At 44.6% G+C, this 18475-nt stretch overlaps 1 protein-coding gene across 1 annotated transcript; it reads left to right on the forward strand.

Moving 5' to 3' along the window:
* The first annotated feature begins 3673 nt into the window (after positions 1-3673).
* Positions 3674-16324, forward strand: Pde6h (phosphodiesterase 6H). The gene is made up of 4 exons (XM_004664443.2): positions 3674-3724; positions 10190-10365; positions 12907-12947; positions 16196-16324. The coding sequence occupies exons 2-4, from the start codon at positions 10232-10234 to the stop codon at positions 16270-16272; spliced, it is 252 nt and encodes an 83-aa protein (XP_004664500.1). The 5' UTR covers positions 3674-3724; positions 10190-10231; the 3' UTR covers positions 16273-16324.
* The last annotated feature ends 2151 nt before the right edge of the window (positions 16325-18475 follow it).

The following is an 18475-nucleotide window of genomic DNA, read 5'->3' on the forward strand; positions in this document are numbered from 1 at the left end:
GGTAAGCAGCTTACAGTGCGGCTCAGTTTTCAAGTACCCAGTCCCTGACTTTTAATTAGTCACCTGTATGTAATTAATAGTACTTTCCTATTTGCCAGAAAGGATCAAAACCTGATGATTATAGAAAAATGGAGCATAGATTTAAAAGAAAAAAACATCAGCTTACTATAGTTAAATTTTAAATTAGCACACATAGAACTTACTTTTTGTGGTTTGCATGAGTTGTGTTTTTTTGTTTCTGTTTTTTTTTTTTTTTTTTAGGTAGCAGTGATTATTTATTCAAAGTTGTAGGACAGCTGGGTTTGGTGGCACACGCCTTTAATCCCAGCACTCAGGAGGCAGAGGTAGGAGGATCGCTGTGGGTTCAAGGTTAGCCTGAGATTACAGAGTGAATTCCAGGTCAGCCTGAAATAGAGTGAGACCCTACCTCGAAAAACAAACAGCAACCAAACAAAGTTGCAGGACAAACTAGCATTTCTTTGAGAACTATGGCTAACAACAAAAAAAAAAAAAAAAAAAAAGGCAAAATAATGTCTCCCAAGTAACCTACTATCTCACCAAGGCTGGCAGAATGCCTGTTAGTCCGTCAGCATCACTGTGTGTTCTGTGGCGTTCACAGCCCACACAGCTCCCTTAAATGAAAACCAAAAATAAATCCAGTAGATATTGATTATGTGGAAGGTGCTATTCCAAGGCTGTGAGGTGGTGAGAAATCTCCTCACACACACCAGAAAAGAATGTGCACGCCTTACAAAAGATAAGAAAGGGGGCTGGAGAGATGGCTTAGCGGCTAAGCGCTTGCCTCTGAAACCTAAGGACCACGGTTCAAGGCTCGATTCCCCAGGACCCACGTTAGTCAGATGCACAAGGGGGCGCTCGCGTCTGGAGTTCGTTTGCAGTGGCTGGAAGCCCTGGCGTGCACACTCTCCTCTCTCTCTCTCTGCCTCTTTCTCTCTGTCTATCTGTCACTCTCAAATAAATAAATAAAAATAAATAAACAAAAAATTTTTTTTTAAAGATAAGAAAGTTCCCAGGAGTGCATACCATTTCATCTGTGTCTGTTTCTAGCTTTTAAAAACATGTATATGTGGGCTAGAGAGATAGCTTAGCAGCTAAGCACTCACCTGTGAAGCCTATGGACCCCAGTTCGAGGCTCGGTTCCCCAGGTCCCACGCTAGCCAGATGCACAAGGGGGCGCACGCGTCTGGAGTTCGTTTGCAGAGGCTGGAAGCCCTGGCGCGCCCATTCTTTCTCTTCCCCTATCTGTCTTTCTCTCTGTGTCTGTCACTCTCAAATAAATAAATAAAAAATGAACAAAAAACATTTTAAAAAATATGTATATGTGATTTATTTTTGACAGATTATATCCTTAATTAGCGACCACTGCCTTCAGGAAGTAATTTAAGCCCTTCATCAAGGAAATGAAGAAATAACATTGGAGGGTCTGGCAAGTAAGTGTCTGCACATCCATGTCCTGGTCTACAAGAATAGATGATACCAGGCGTGTTGGCACACACCTTTGATTCCAGCACACAGGAGGCAGAGGTAGGAGGATCACCATGAGTTCGAGGCCAGCCTGAGACTTCATAGTGAATTCCAGGTCAGCCTGGGCTAGAGTGAGACCCTACCTCAGAAACAAAGCAAAAAACAAAAAGAGCAGATGAAGATAAGAGTGATCTGCAGGGCTGGAGAGATGGCTTAGCTGTTATGCACTTGCCTGTGAAGCCTAAGGACCCAGGTTCGAGGCTCGATTCCCCAGGTCCCACGTTAGCCAGATGCACAAGGGGGCGCACGCGTCTGGAGTTCGTTTGCAGAGGCTGGAAGCCCTGGCGCGCCCATTCTTTCTCTCTCTCTCTCTCTCTCTCTGTCTGCCTCTTTCTCTCTCAAGTAAATAAATTAAAATGAACAAATAAAAGAAGGAATCCTGTCAATTTAAAAAAAAAAAAAAGAGTGATCTGCAGACTAAGTGGAGGGTCACAGCCTTGCGGGCCCTTCACAATGCTTGTTTCTTTCAAAACTGTTCTAATTTTAGTAAAGACCACTGCGAACAGCTCTAAAGCTCCTTAGCTGATCTCGTAATCTTCTTGAGGCTGCGCGTTAAGAATCTTTCCTTGTCTAGGAAGGATGAATTGACGCTTCCTCTCTTTAATCGTAAGGAGGGCACTTCTTTAAAAGGTAGCAATTTGGGGGGAGGCACACTGTAATTCGTAGCCAAAGTGTGATCATGAAAGGCAAGAGGCGTAGGATAATGTGAAGTTAATTGAATATGTGAGGTGGTCCCAAGCGTGGGCCTGGCTGCTGGCCCCACCATTAACTTTATAAGTAATCTTGAGTGAGTCACTTAATTTCTCTATGATACGCATATCAAAAGAGTTTAATGGCCTAGGAGCTAAGGTCTATTTAAACTCATATAAAGTGATACACAAATTAATACTAGTGATGAAATGCGATTTGAGGGTAGAACCAAGAGTTCCAGGGAAATGGACTGCAGCCTGGACATTACCAGTTTTGAGAATGGAAAATCCAGCCATCTTTTCCCAGACGGCACTGGTGCAAACGATCACTGATCTTGACATTACTGGCTTCAAGTCTTCCCGCCCTCCCCCAGGCTCACCTGGACTTAGTCTCAGGCTGGCCTCGAACTCACAGTGATCAATCCTCCTACCTTACCTTCCTGAGTGCTAGGATTAAAGACATGCCACCATGCCTGGCTAAATTTCCATTTGTGGAGGAAGTGCCTTCCTACAGTGCCAGCTAGACAGAGGGGCTGTTCTTCATGGTCACAGCTCACATGCTCAGCATTCTCATTGCAGCAAGGCAGCCTGAGTTCACTGTGTTCTCTCCTGTTACCCAGAGTCTTGTGATAATTGTGTGTGTGTGTGTGTGTGTGTGTGAGAGAGAGAGAGAGAGAGAGAGAAAGAGAGAGGGAGAATATGAATTGGTATGCATGCATCAGAGCAAAGGGAGGAATAGGAGTTAGTGAGGACCAAAAAGTGAAACGGAAAAGCACACACACACACACACACACACACACACACACACACACACACACAGAGAGAGAGAGAGAGGGGGGGGGGAGGGAGGGAGAAACAAAACCATTGACTCAATCTGAAAATATGGGGGGGCTGGAAAGATCACGCAGGCAGTAAAATGCTCGTCATGAAAGTATGAGGTTCTGGGCCCAAATCCTGAGCACTCGCAAAAACCTGGACACAGCAGTGTGTGTCTGCCATCCCCGTGCTGGGGAGGTGGAGAGAGGAGACTCCCCGGGGCTGGCAAATCACTGAGCACCACGTTCAGTCTTTCCAAAATAAGGTGAAGAATGATTGAAAAAGGCATGTGATGTCGACTTCTGGCTTCCACATGAATGCACACGCATTTGCACACACGCTTGTGCACACATGTGTATATACTGTACACACCAACATATGCTTCACCCCCCCCCCAAAAAAAAAAAACCTAAATGAAAAAGCCCTGAAAATCTGGGTTACTAACGTCAGTCTTGTAAGAGCATTTCATTATCCGAAAGCTCCTGAGCCTGTCCCGGTCTCACCCCAACTTCCTGCGTCTTTGCATCCAGGCGGGTGTTGTAAGCTTATGACCGTGGGATTAGGTGGTGTGAGGGATAAATCAGGGTGCAAGGGTCACTGTGTCTGCTGGAAGCCAGCGGCCGCACAGCTTGAGGGAGCAGCATTCAGCTCTGTGCGTCAAGTCTCAACCTGTGGTGAGTTTGAGCTCAGTAATAACTAACGGGTGTTGGGAGGTGAGTCCATCTGGCTCTGAACCGGAAAAAGAGAACATTCTGGACCCACGGATCTGGCCTGCTGCTGGGGTTGAAACTGGGAGAGAGAATATGAAGGAAATGTACCTAAACGTCTTCATAATGCCATGTGACAAACTCATGGGTGAAACTGGGTTATTACAAGGTGACTGCAAACCTTGATTACTGAATCTGTCCACAAGGAGCCCAAAGGGACCCTCCCCTTTGGTGGCTTCCTAGCAAACAGTTTTCTGGGAAGTGAGGGATTTGGGGCACCCATGGTCACGGAGCAAACATTTCCTAACAGCACCCCCCCACACTCCCCACCAGGATGAACTTACAAACTTGCTCCAGGCACCATTTGGCTGAAAGGACAGCGTGAGGACAGGGAGAAGCTGGCATGACAGTGACCACAGGTCACTGTGGGTGGCTGTCCTTTCTCCCTCTGAGGTTGAAGTGTTTGTTTGCTCCATTCTGAAGCAAGGTACACACTAGATATATATTTTTAATGGCTTTGGTTTGGGTCATGCTGGGATCACCAACTTGACTCTCTTTGCCTCAGAGGGACCCTTGGCACATTCAGGGGTTCAAGCCATCAGTCGAAGAAACAGCATTTTTCCGTTCCTCTGCTCCCTTCCTTAACACATCAGCAATGGAATTGTCTACCTGCACATGCATCTCTGCTGAGAAACGTCCCGTGGAGGTCCTGCCCAAGAAAGCAACAACACAGAGCCTTCTAGAACTGCTGTTTCTTGCTGGGCTTTGAGGAACATCATTCTCTGTAGTTTTGCACAGCTGAGTTTGGTACAAGCGGTCTCAAGGGACACTGGCTCCAGGGGCTAGTAAACCATGTTTTGATACAGTACTCTGCCACATCTACTTCCTGTGGAGGAATGCTTTGTAATCTCTAAAGGGGAAAGGGCTAACATTGCACAAAATTCGGGAAAATGGGCCGGGGGATGACTCGGTTGGGTGGAGCATTTGCTCTGCAAACATGGAAACCTGAGTTTGGATTCCTAGCACCCACGTAAAAAAAAAAAAAAAAGCCAGGTGTAGCGCTGCCTGCCTGTATTTCTAGAGCTAAGGAAACATGCGGGAGAGAATCCCTAGAACTTGAGCACTATCTAGTCCAGTGAAATCACTGAGCTCTAGGGCCATACAAAGACTCTGTCTCAAAACTTAATGTGGCCGGGTGTGGTGGAGCACGCCTTTAATCCCAGCACTGGGGAGGCAGAGGTAGGAGGATCACCATGAGTTCGAGGCCACCCTGAGACTCCATAGTGAATTCCAGGTCGGCCTGAGCTAGAGTGAGGCCCTACCTTGAAAAACAAAACAAACAAACATAATGTGATGATCCATCAAAGAAAACTTCCTGCCTTCATGCATATACATGTGCATGTGACTACCACACGCACGTACCACACAATGAAACCTCCAAACAGACCAAAACCGAAACCAAACCAAAGCAAACAAATAAACAACAACAACAACAACAAAAACTAAGCCAAAACAAAATGAAAATTGTTCCCTCACCACACCCCCACGTCTTCTCTTGTTGCCAAGATCAAGTTGGATACTGGGCTTGGGTGTGTTCTGCCGTTGGAAAGCAAGGGCTTAGCCTCTGCTGCCTCCTCTGGCTGGCAGAACTATCTTCTGGGCACGAAAGGTCAAGGGTCATGGCTGCTTTTTTTTTTTTTTTTTTTTTTTTTGCCAATGAACCTGTGCAGATGCCGTATAAGCTAGCTGCTCCAGAGGGAAACATTGCCCAGGAAACACGTAGGATGACAATCACTCACGGCACAAATCCCAAGGTTGCGAACACCCACTGATCACCCTGCCACCTGCAATATGTGACTCCAGGCGGGGTCTTCTTTGTGCGACCATTAGACATGACTACTGCCACGCGTAGAGAGTCAACTTGCAAATTGTAGAGACACGCCAGCGAAATTTACCCAGAAAGGGGGAGCTCAGTGTAGGTAGTGTGAAGGTCAAGTGTGATTTTGTTTTTGAGTTTAGAGGTGCCAGAGGAATTCAAGGAAGGCTTCTTGAGGCCACATATTGAAACCAGAAAGAAGTCAATAGTTGGTGCGCTTGAGGGTGATACTGGACTGTCTGGAAAGTGCTGGGGACAGGGTCCTCTTTAGTGCAGGACACGGAGTCCTCAGCACTTGGTCCAATGAGGAGGTGATCTAGAGCCCACGTGAAAATGATCCCAGACCCGTTCACATGGTCTTTCTGACTTCTAGGTGGCCAAGTACAGGCCTTGTAGCAGACATCTAGTTGTATTATCTCTTAGTTTTCCTCATGACCTTAAAACAAAGATGTTATTATTATTATTTTTACTATTATTATTTTGGTTTTTCAAGACAGGGTCTCACTCTGGTCCAGGCTGACCTGGAATTAAGTATGTTAATTAATTAACTATGTTAATTACTTCAGGGTGGCCTCGAACTCACAGCTATCCTCCTACCTCTGCCTCTCGAGTGCTGAGATTAAAGGTGTGCACCACCATGCCCAGAAAGATATTATTATTTTTATGTATTTCTTTTCAAGCAGAGAGAGAAAAAGAGAGAATGGGCACACCAGGGTCTCCAGCTGCTGCAAATGAACTCCAGATGCCTGTACTATTTTGTGCTTCAGGCTGTGTGTGGGTACTGGGGAATCAAACCCAGGTTGTTAGACTTTGCAGGCAAGTGCCTTCACCACTGAGCCATCTCTCCAGCCCCCGCATATGTTAGGTGAATTCATTTTATACATGAAATGAGGTGTGTATGTAACGTACCCATGACACTTAGCATTCTTTGTAGAGCAGGGATTTATGGATATATGTGTTGGATTCTAAAACAAAACAGAACAGAACCTGCTTTTCCTGTTGCATTACCCCATAAGGTGAGTAGAGTGATGGAGATGACCTTAATCATATACATTTGAACTCTGGCCCCAACATAATACAATTTTACTTGGGGCTTCCAGATAAAATACAAGATGCTCAGTTAACTTTGCATTTCTGATAAACAATAAATGAGTCTTTTAATATAGGTTTAGATTTTGATATGTTTCCATTAAAAAGAAAAGGTGGTTGTTTATCTGGCATTACTGATTCTAATAGGTTCTCCAGAGGAAAACAAATTAAGAAAGGGCATATAGTTCCTTATGATTTTGAAAGAACTGCAAAGTCCAAAAAGCTCGATTTGAGAGAATTTCTCTAGTTTTCCCTTGTGGCTTTGGCACAGCCTGGATGTGTCGGTTGCTGGCAACCACCGCTGACTCCCGCATTCCTAACGACACTTCCGAGAGGCACAGACCTCGCCCATTGACAGGGCTGAGGGTCACAGGCACATGAATCACCCTGAGCAGTCCAGGGATCTGACAATGTACCTTCTTAAGCCATCAAGGACTTTATAGGGAGAATCCAGCTGCTGCTTTCTCTGTGGTCCGGGAGAAAAGCCACAGGATTGGAGCTAATCATCATGGGTCTAGAATCTGCATTGAATTTCTTCCCCAATTTCTTCCCCCACTCAACCAATACAATGCACACAGCACGCTTTACTATGTGCCAAGTGCTTATGTGGGCAGTGCGGCCACAGAAGAGCCCCCCAGACAGAAAGGTAGCCTCATGAAGAATATTCCAGAGGGGGAGACAAGAAGGAAAGCGCAGCATGACAGCAAGGGAAGCCGAGCTCAGGAAACACCGACATGAGAGACAACTGGGGAAGAGAAAACAAGCACTCATCCTGAGGGTCATAGGAGAAAATTATGAATCTGAAGTCACATGATATAAGAATGGAGGGCTGTGAAGAGATGTGGGAAAAGAGGCAACAGTCCTAGGTCAAAGACTGAAGCTAAAGGCAGGGGGAAGCTAAGAACATTAGCTCCAATAATAACATTATCTCCAATAGGTGAGACAGGGGACCTTCTCCAAGCTCCCTGGGCAAGCACTAGATGATGGGAGGGGCTGGCTGGGACAAGATTAAGGTTCTACCCAGCGTGGGGGCACACACCTTTTATACCAGCACTCAGGAGGCAGAGGTAGGAGGTTAACTGTGAGTTCTAGGTCAGCCTGGGACTATTGAGTGAGTTCTAGGTCATCCTGGACTAGAGTGAGACCCCACCTCAAAAAAGATAAATAAATAAATAAAAGAGGGCTAGAGAGATGGCTTAGTGGTTAAGGCGCTTGCCTGTGAAGCCAAAGGACCCAGGTTCAATTCCCCAGGACCCACATAGGCCAGAGGCACAAGGGGGCACATGCATCTGGAGTTCCTTTGCAGTGGCTAGAGGCACTGGTGTGCCCATTCTCTCTCTGTCTATCTCTTCTCTCTCTCTCTCTCTCTCCTTGCAAATAAGTAAATAAAATAAAAAATTAAAAAAAGAAACTTAGGCCAGTAAATAAATAAAGAAAAAGAGCTTTCTGAATTCTTCTTCTTAGGGTAAATTTTCTCGAGTGTTGTGAAAGAGGAGAAGGGAAAAAAAAAATCTCATCCTAAAATTTAGCAATTTGTTTTTTAAATGTTTTATTTAGTTATTTGGCGAGAGAGAGAGAGAATGGTCATGCCAGGACTTTAGTCTCTGCAAACAAACTTCAGATGCATGCACCATCTTGTGCATCTGGCTTTATGTGGGTACTGGGGAATCGAACCTAGGTTATTAGGCTTTGCAGGCAAGCGCCTTAATGGCTAAGTCTCCAGTCCCAGCTTTAGCATTTTGTGTTTTATGTTTATTTGTGTGAATATTTTTTTCCCTGTGGTTTTACAGTGCAAGAAGTCCTTTACTCACATTAGTGTAGGGAACACACTATTGGCTGGTTGATGCATGATTTCGATAGGAGAATGTGTTGGAAGTATCCAAGAAGTGTGTGGCTAAACAACTTTATGGAGTGAAAGCACCAAATCTGCCTAATCACCCATGTTAGCTTCTGTATTTGCGTTCCTATGAGGACATATCGAATGTATTCACTGGTGTCCGTGATTCAGAGATCCACTCTCTCCAAATAACTAGATTGTCATCTCTTAGGACTAAGAGAAAAGTCTCTGATCATGCACAGATTAAACAAAGACTATAAGGGAACAGAGCCCATTTAAAAATGAGCATTCAATGTTATTTTATACCTGGGAGGAAGAATCTATAAAGCTTTAAGAGTCTATCTATAAATGTTGTAAAAACCAGATACCACTTATTACATTTCCCTTCTTTTGCTGATGGTAGGGTGGGGTTCATAGAGGGGGAAAAACACACGATTATGATGAATTCACACAGAATAACAGCGGCTCACTTACTAGAGCATCAAGAACCTTGATTTCCAGGGCTGGAGAGATGGCTCAGAGGTTAAGGCTCTTGGCTGCGGAGCCTAATGACCTGGGTATGATTCTCATGACCCGGGTTCAATTCCCACAACCAGAGTTCTATTCCCCCAAACCCACACAAACCAAGATACACCAATCGGTGCATGCATTTGGAATTTGCAGTGGCTGGAGGCCCTGGAGTGCCCATCCTCATTTGTCTCTTTTCTCTCTTCTTGCAAGTAAATAAGTAAATATTTTCAAAAACAATCTAGAGGGCTGGAGAGATGGCTTAGCAGTTAAGCGCTTGCCTGTGAAGCCTAAGGACCCCAGTTTGAGGCTCGGTTCCCCAGGTCCCATGCTAGCCAGATGCACAAGGGGGCGCACGCATCTGGAGTCCGTTTGCAGAGGCTGGAAGCCCTGGCGCGCCCATTCTCTCTCTCTCCCTCTATCTGTCTTTCTCTCTGTGTCTGTCGCTCTCAAATAAATAAATAAATAAATTAAAAAAAATTAAAAAAAAAGAATCTAGATCTTTGAGTTTTAAAATCTCTCAGCTGAAAGTTTACATTGCACTATACTGAATATCTTCATTGACTTGGATTGCATTTTCTTAAAATGATTTCTTCTGGTTTTTTTTATCAGCACAAAGCACTGAGCTTTTTAACAATTGTTTAAAAAAATTATTCATTTATTTATTTATTGGAGAGAGACAGAGAGATAAAGTGAGAGAATGGGTGCATCAGGGCCTCCAGCTCTTGCTAAGAATTCCAGATGCATGTGCCACTCTGTGCTTCTGGCTTATGTGGGTACTGGGGAGTTGAACCTGTGTCCTTAGACTTTACAGGCAAGCATCTTAACCGCTAAGCCATTTCTCTAGCCCCATATTTTTATTTTTTTTGTTTTTTCAAGGCAGGGTCTTACTCTAGCTCAGGCTGACCTAGAATTCACTGTAGTCTCAGAGTGGCCTCGAACTCACAGCAATCCTCCTACCTCTGCCTCTCAAGTGCTGGGATTAAAGGCATGTGACCACCATGCCTGGCTGTGCTGAGCTTCTTGATTAAAATTCTTGTCTTCCTCAGTCAAGATGAAAGTCTATCAACCACCGATTGTCTTGACCGGAAGGGTCTTCTTTCTTTGTCCCCACACTGCGCAGGGAGCCTGAAAGGGAACCGTCGGCCACTCAGGGACCATCAAGATGAGTGACAACACTTCCTTGGCTCCTCCAGTACCGACCCAGGGCCCCACCACCCCACGTAAAGGTCCCCCCAAGTTCAAGCAGAGGCAGACGCGTCAATTCAAGAGCAAGCCTCCCAAGAAAGGTGTGAAAGGGTAAGAGCGGACCACAAAGAGAGCTGCCCACTACTTCCTGTTCCCACAAGACTGCTTCAGTTTGCGCAATAGTATTCATGATATTCAACACGCTCGCAACTCCCGCCTCACCCTGCGTTGCCCTCCCTAGTCGGTTGCAGAATGCTGCCTTCAGCTCAAAGTCCCTTCCCTCTATGACCCAGGTGTGTGGTCAGGTTTAACATGGAAGATGGAGCCTTTGGCGGTTGTCTTTGACCTGGCCTTTTAGAGTTTTCTTGTGTAGTCCTTGTTGCTGATATTTCCTGTACCTTAATCAAGTATGAAACCAATGGTTAATTTAAAACAACAAGAATCTCTTTCCCCTCTCTCTCTCTCTTTCACCTTCTCTCTGCATGTGCATATGGGCACATGCATGCCATGGCACACCAGTGGTGTGAGAAGACAGCCTTCGGGTGGTGGTTCTCACTTTCCGCCTTGTTTGAGACACCACCTCTCTCTTGTATTGTGCTATTTCTGAGGACACCTAGCTGCCCTCCCCGCCTCCACCACAGTTTGAGATTCCCATTTGGATTACAGACAGATGTGCAACTTAAATTCAGCTTCATGTCACTTCCTGGGATCCAAACTCATTGTCATTAGTCATGAGCCATGCACAGCAAGTTCTCTTATCCCCTGAGCCACCACCCCAGCCCCTCCCCATTTTTGTTTTTGTTCTGGCTTCCAATCTTGTATCTCCAGCTCTCTAATTCTTTTCGCTCTCTGTCTCTCTCCCCCTCCCACTCCATGGCCAAATCGTCTTTGTTTCCAACCTGCAAGCTCATATGTTAAGTCCTCATTGAGACAACTATTGCCCTTAAACTTCATCATTCCTTTCATGTTTATTTCACAATAGCATTTGGTGATCAGAGCTTTTATTGTTTTGTATTACATTTATTTATTTTTTAAATTTTGTTTATTTATTTATCTGAGAGCAACAGACAGAGGAAGAAAGAGGTAGAGAGAGAGAGAGAGAGAGAGAGAGAGAGAGAATGGGCACACCAGGGTCTCCAGCCACTGCAAACAAACTCCATACGCGTGCTCCCCCTTGTGCATCTGGCTAACGTGGGTCCTGAGGAATCAAGCCTGGAACCAGGGTCCTTAGGCTTCACAGGCAAGTGCTTAACCGCTACCAGCCCTACATTTATTTCTTTACATCATTCAGCATTACATGTTGAAGCTCAAGGTACTCAAAGGAAGTTTGTTGTGTTGTCTTAGCTCTCTGCCAAAGTATCAGGCCTGATATACAGTAGATTCATTAATTAATCTGTTTAGTGTCTTCTTCCTGGGCCATTTCAATTTCCATTTTAAAATGTGAAATGAAGCTTGGGCTCAGGAGATGGCCCAGCAGGTAAGTGTGCTTTCTGCACAATCATGAGGACACGAGAAGTCCTGAGTTCAAGCCTCACATCCTTATAAGAGCTGGGTGTGGCCACACATGTGTGTAACTACAGGTCTATGGTGGTTTGATTCAGGTGTCCCCAGTAAACTCAGGTGTTCTGAATGCTAGCTTCCCAGCTGATGGAGATTTGGGAATTAACGCCTCCTGGAGGCAGTGCATTGTTGGGGGCGGGCTTCTAGGTGTTACAGCCAGTGTCCCCTTGCCAGCATTTGGCACACTCTCCTGTTGCTGTTGTCCACCTGATGTTGGCCAGGGGGTGATGTCCACCCTCTGCTCATGCCATCGTTTTCCCCTGCCATCTCCACACCATACTCACTGTCACTGCTGTTACTCCACACATGCATCTGCACACATGCGTATAGACCCCGCATCATATGCATTACTTCTACTGCTACACACATGCATGCATATGTGGTCATGCTTATATACACACACACCATGCATACTACTTCACACACACACCTGTGCATATGTGTGTATACACACACCGTTCCATATATACTGTTACTACACACATGTACCACTACTTCTATTAATACACACATACAGGGCTGGAGAGATGGCTTAGTGGTTAAGCGCTTGCCTGTGAAGCCTAAGGACCCCGGTTCGAGGCTCGGTTCCCCAGGTCCCACGTTAGCCAGATGCACAAGGGGGCGCACGCGTCTGGAGTTCGTTTGCAGAGGCTGGAAGCCCTGGCGCGCCCATTCTCTCTCTCTCCCTCTATCTGTCTTTCTCTCTGTGCCTGTCACTCTCAAATAAATAAATAAATAATTAAAAAAATTTAAAAAAAACACACATACACACACGTCACAAAAAAATTGGAAAAAATAAGTGAGGATTGATTAAATTGTCCCCTGGTTACTCATTCTGGCTTTCAGTGGTCTCGTTCTAAGTCTCTAACTGGGAGAAATACTCCCCTACCTCTCCCACTACCCAGAATACATTAAATCCCACTACAGTGACCTATTTTTTTTGTTCCCATCCCATGTGGGCAAAAGGAGTTTCTCAAATAAAAACACATTAGCTTCTTCTCCCTTGAGTCAGGAAACTCTCTAGTGAGTAATTTCAGGATCCTTTTACTCTTAGCTCAGCTCAGTCTGTTTTCTTTCTTTACTTCCCCATAGGTTTGGAGATGACATTCCAGGCATGGAGGGGCTGGGAACAGGTGAGCCACTGCACATTCAAGCAAACTTTGTATTTGGAGTTTCACCTTTATGTAAAGTTTAGGGTTCAGAAGGGCTGCAGAAACTTACAGTGCCCAAGACAACAGGCCCTTTGAAGCCATAGAGAGGTGGGTATTTAATTTAACCTCCTAGGTTGGTATGTATGTGTTCAGTTGCAAAAACCCTGAAAGAAATGAGGTAAGCCTAAAGTTGAATGATGCCATCGTTTCATTAACCAACATCTCAGTGAGTATAAAGGGCAACTATAGACCTTAGAGTCTTTACAGTGGATTCTCAGAGCTCATCCTTTCTAACTTTATTTTTCAGAATAAGAATCTGAAGCTGACAGAGTGCCCACCTGAGATCACAGAGAGAGGTGTGGGAAATAAAGGCGGGGTCTTGAGAGCCCTTCCACCCTGCCAGATAAACCACTCCTCACCAAGTTCCTCTTTTCACACTTCCTGTGGCACCCACAACAGGGGCCCACATGCTAAATGCTTCAGATGCCCCTTTTTTAATTGGCTAGAATGTTTTCATTCATTTGATAGCAATTGCAATCAATGGAGATGGTCTTGAAAAAACGACTTTCTTAGAGAAGTTTTAAATTTCTAGACAAATTTGGCTGAAGGTTCAGATAATTCATATAATCCTCATACATCCTTCCTCTTTTACATGGTTCCTATTGCTAAACATATTGAGTTAATGTGACACATTTATTAAATGTGATGGATCACTATCAATACATTATTGCTGTTCTTATCAGAAGCCCATAGCTTATATAACGTGGGGTTGATACAGGTATTGTGTAATTCTAAGGGTTTTGATAATTGCATAAATACGTGTAACTGTCACTATTGTATCATGCAGAATCATTTCAAAGCCATGCTCCAGCTTGTAATATCTGCCTCCCCCAGTCCCAGACCCTTGAGTCTCACGCACTTCCTACCGTGTCTTACTTTTACCTTTCCCAGAACAGCATAGACTTGGAATCATATAGCTTTTCTACACTAGTTTCTTTCACTCAGCAATATTCCTTTAAGCTTCTTCCATATCTTTATATAATTCAATAGTTTGTTTCCTTTTCGTTGCTAAATAATGTACCTTTTCCAAAACTTTTTATTTATTTTCAAGCAGAGAGAGAGAGATAGAAGAGAGACAGACAGAGAGAATGGGCACACCAGGGCTTCAAGCCACTGCAAACAGACTCCAGATGCGTGTGCCACTTTGTGCATCTGGCCTTAAGTGAGTACTGGGGAATCGAACTCCAGTTATTAGGCATTGCAGGCAAGAGCCTTAACCACTGAGCAATTTCTCCAGCCCTCGTGTACCATTTAAAAATATTTTTATTTATAAGAGAGAGAGAGAGAATGGGCAGACTAGGGGCTCATGCCATGGCTAATGAATTACAACACATGCACCCCTTTGTGAATCTGACCTTATGTAGGAACTGGGAACCCAAACCCAGGTCACCTGGCTTCAAGCAAGGACCTTTAACTGTTGGTCCATCTCTCCAGCCTCCAAATAATATATCCTTTATGAACCTATCACAGCTTGTTTATCCTATCAAAGGACATCCTGATTTCTCTCAAGCTTTCACAGCTGCTCTCTCGAGTGCATGCAGGTATTTTGTGTGTAGGTTTCATTTTGAACTCATCTAGCACACTTGATAAATGGTGACACTCATGCACAACTGTGTTTGCTTTTCATAGTCCAATGCTACTGAGATCTTTAGTAGCTTTTCTACCACTTGTAAAGCTCATTTGCTGTTCTCTTAGATGACCTTCTTTTGTGGTTTGGTCAGGAATATATTGTCTCCCACACCATTGGGAAGAAGGTAAAGAGATTTGTACTGAGGGAAGATCCCAGATCTTTATTTAAATTTTAATTTATTTATGAGAGAGTAAAAGAAAGACGGACAGACAGAGAGAGAGAGAAAAAAATGGGTGTGCTGGAGCCTCTAGGCACTGCAAACAAACTCCAGATGTATGTGCCACCATGTGTATATGGCTCATGTAGGTACTAGAGAATTGAACCTGGTTCCTTTTGGCTTCACAGGCAAGCGCTTTAACTGCAAGGTCATCTCTCCAGCCTCCAGTCTCAGATCTTTGACCTGGTTTGAGCCCAATCAATGTAATATAATTCTTTCCTTATTGCTTAAGCTAGCTGGGTGGCGGACAGTTTCTCTGTAACTGGGAGATTGTCACTGAAACAGGAAACTGGAGTAGATGATGTTGGGAGATTATTTCTCCATGTATCATTTGATACAGACATTTTAAAATTCAAAAGAACTGAGCTGGAGAGATGGCTTAGCAGTTAAGGCACTTGCCTGCAAAGCCCAAGGACCTAGGTTTGACTCTCCAGATACCAGGTAAGCCAGATGCACAAAAGGTGAGGCAAGCACAAGGTTGCATCTGTCCACTAGGTGGCAGAAGTGTCTGGAGTTTGATTTCAGTGGCTGAGGCCCTGGAGTACCAATTCTCTCTCTCTCTCTCTCTCTCTCTCTCTCTCTCTCTCTCTCTCTCTCTCTCTCTCTCTCAAAAACAAATTCAAAGGAACTGAAGAATAAGCCAGAGATGATCATGGACCCCATGAGGATTGGTAGGAAAGTGACAGATCACAAAACCCCAGGAATTTAAAGTGTTCCTAATCATCATTTTAACCTTTGGCTTGAACAGAATTCTACATCTGTTCTCTTCTTGGTGGTTCAACTTTAGGGAGCCTCGGTGCACTCTACCTCATGGTGTACCCCAATAGAAACATGGTCCCCTCCTCAAAGGATTAAAAAGGAAACAAACAGGGCTGGAGGGATGGCTTAGCTGCTAAAGCCTGCAAAGCCAAAGGACCCAGGTTCAATTCCCCAGGACTCACGTTAGCCAGATGCACAAGGGGGCACAAGCATCTGGAGTTCATTCGCAGTGGCTGGAAGCCCTGGCACACCCATTCTCTCCCTCTCTCTCTCTCTCTCTCCCTCCTTCTCTGTCAAATAAATAAATCAATAAAAATAAAATATTTTAAAAAATGAAACAAACATGAAACTTGAGGGGGGAGGGCAATAGTTGTACAATTTTATTCTCATGCTTCCTGGGCACCAGGGCTGTTCTAAGTGACTTCCCAAGTGTGGACAGTGGAGGGATGTGTTTCTATCTTGAGGGTGTTTCCCTCCCTCCCTCATCCCTCCTTCCCTCTCTTTCTTAGGAGGCTCTTTTCCTGGGGGACGTTGGCTGACATGGTTTCCTTCCATCTCTTGCAGACATCACGGTGATCTGTCCCTGGGAAGCATTCAGCCACCTAGAACTGCACGAGCTCGCTCAATTCGGGATTATCTAAGACTCGGGAGGCTCTGCCACTCTTGGTTGCATGTGCTGTTAATTTCATTGCTTTTGCCCAACTGATCTTCCTGAGTCTTGAGATTTGGTATTCAGAAATAATTGCTTTCACATATATGATCATTACCCATGTGGTATTGCTACAAGTTCTCTTAGGGTCGGCATCTCCTTTGTAGCATAGTTTGGCTTAGAATAGTGAATGTGATGAGTTGAATCAGATCCCCCCCCCCCATAAACTCATGTGTTTTGAATGTTTGGTCCCCAGCTGGTAGCGATTTGGAAAGTGGAGCCTTGCTGGGGGAGCTGTGTTATTGAAGGGCTTTAGGGGTGTTGTAGCCAGCTCCCCCTTGCCAGAGCTCGGCTTCTCTCTCTTGTGTGATTTTCTACCTGCTCCACCATGCTGACCCCGCCATCATGGAGCTTCCCCTCAGGGCTGTCAGCCAAAAGAAATCCTTTCCTCCCATCAGCTGCTTTTGGTCAGGTGTTTTGTCCTAGTGACACAAAGGTAAACTATCACAAACAAACTTTTGTTGGGGCATTTCAAACTCCCCATCTTTTCCTATCAGCTGGTTAGAACTCATTCACATTTCTTTACATTTTGTTCAAATGTAAGTTAGGTATTCATCACGCTAGCAGTAGATGTTTAGGATAATGTTTATGCACTTGGAATGCTGAGACTGGAGTCTGAGAACAGCCTGAGCTACATTGTAAGTCCCTCTGTCAATATAATGATAATAATAATAATAATGATAAAATGCATGCTTATCCAACTTTTCCTGCGGAAAAAAGAGCAAAAGTCTGTTTATTCCAGATGATAGGGCACCATCAATGTATTAAAGAATCAAGACCACTGAAGTCTAACTCATTGAGCCTATGAACTTAACTGGGGGTAATTCTAGGAGCATGGGTAATGGGCTTCTTATAGGAGCATAGGTGGAGGAGCACTTTAAGGAGCATGGAAGGGGTTACTTATCGGTGCATGGGGGAGGGGTAATTCCAGGAGCATGGGTGAGAAGTTACCTACAGGAGCATGGGTAAAGGTTTACTTCTAGAAGAATAGATGAGGGGTTGCCTCTATGAACATGGGTAAGGGGCATGGGCAAAGTATTACATCTAGTAGCTTGGGTGATTATGGGCTACTGAAGAAGAGACCCTCCCATTTCTACCAGTATTAACTGCTTACATATCTGGGAGGCCCTGTGTGGGCCCTTTTAAGGCTTCTCCCCCAAACCACGAGGGAATGTTAGTGGCACAGCTTTGTGACGGGCTCTTTTAGCTCACAGACAAGGTTCTAACCATCACTCTGCTTTGCATGTGGGCTATCACACACTGTCAGGGGTTCACCTTTATTGAATTCGGTCATCTCACAGGCTGAGCACAGCTCTAAGTTGTAAAGTTCCCAGATGGTGGGAGACTGCTGACTTTAACTCATAGCTCTGACCAGGTGAGCCTTCTGTTCATTGTTCTGGCTTAGGGAAGCTCTCCCTCCATTTTCCTGTTTGTTTATCTTAAGATGACATTCATTTAAACTTTAATAAAGTTTTACTGTACATGTTTCTATATTTTAGGACAGATGTTAATAGATAGATTTCCGACTTGCCACAAATGTTAATAACAATTTAGAATCTGGAGGGACCCATGGAACGTCTTCAAGAAATTTACAAGCACTCTAAAACTGGATGCTTAGCTTGTATTAAAGCCTATAATTCTTGATAGAGAGGCTACAATTTCCTATGTACTTTATGAGTTTGCCACCATCTTTCTCTGCATCTAGAGATTTTGTCTCTCAAGAATGGACCATTCTGCCATCTCAGCCAACACAGTTCAGATGGTGTTGAGTTCATCCATAGCCATGACTATTGGCTCACGGCTGTGAAAGTGACCCAAACAAACAGACAACATGGTATTGTGAGATGTCTGCTGAGTCTTCTGAGAGATAGGCTTCCACTATGGGAAAGTTCCTTTATTTTTTTTATTTTATCTTTTTTTTGAGGTAGGGTTTCACTCTAGCTCAGGCTGACCTGGAAGTCACTATGCAGTGTCAGAATGGCCTCAAACTTATGGCAATCCTCCTACTTTGCCTCCTGAGTGCTGGGGTAGAAAGTGTGCACCACCATGCCCTGTGGAAAGTTCCCTTTCATAACATCCCTTCAATGAAATTATTCTGCCTAGTACCTTTTGCTGAGAGTTACAGTTTATTTGTG

This window comes from Jaculus jaculus, chromosome 22 (assembly GCF_020740685.1).
Source record: "Jaculus jaculus isolate mJacJac1 chromosome 22, mJacJac1.mat.Y.cur, whole genome shotgun sequence".
Lineage (NCBI taxonomy): Eukaryota > Metazoa > Chordata > Mammalia > Rodentia > Dipodidae > Jaculus > Jaculus jaculus.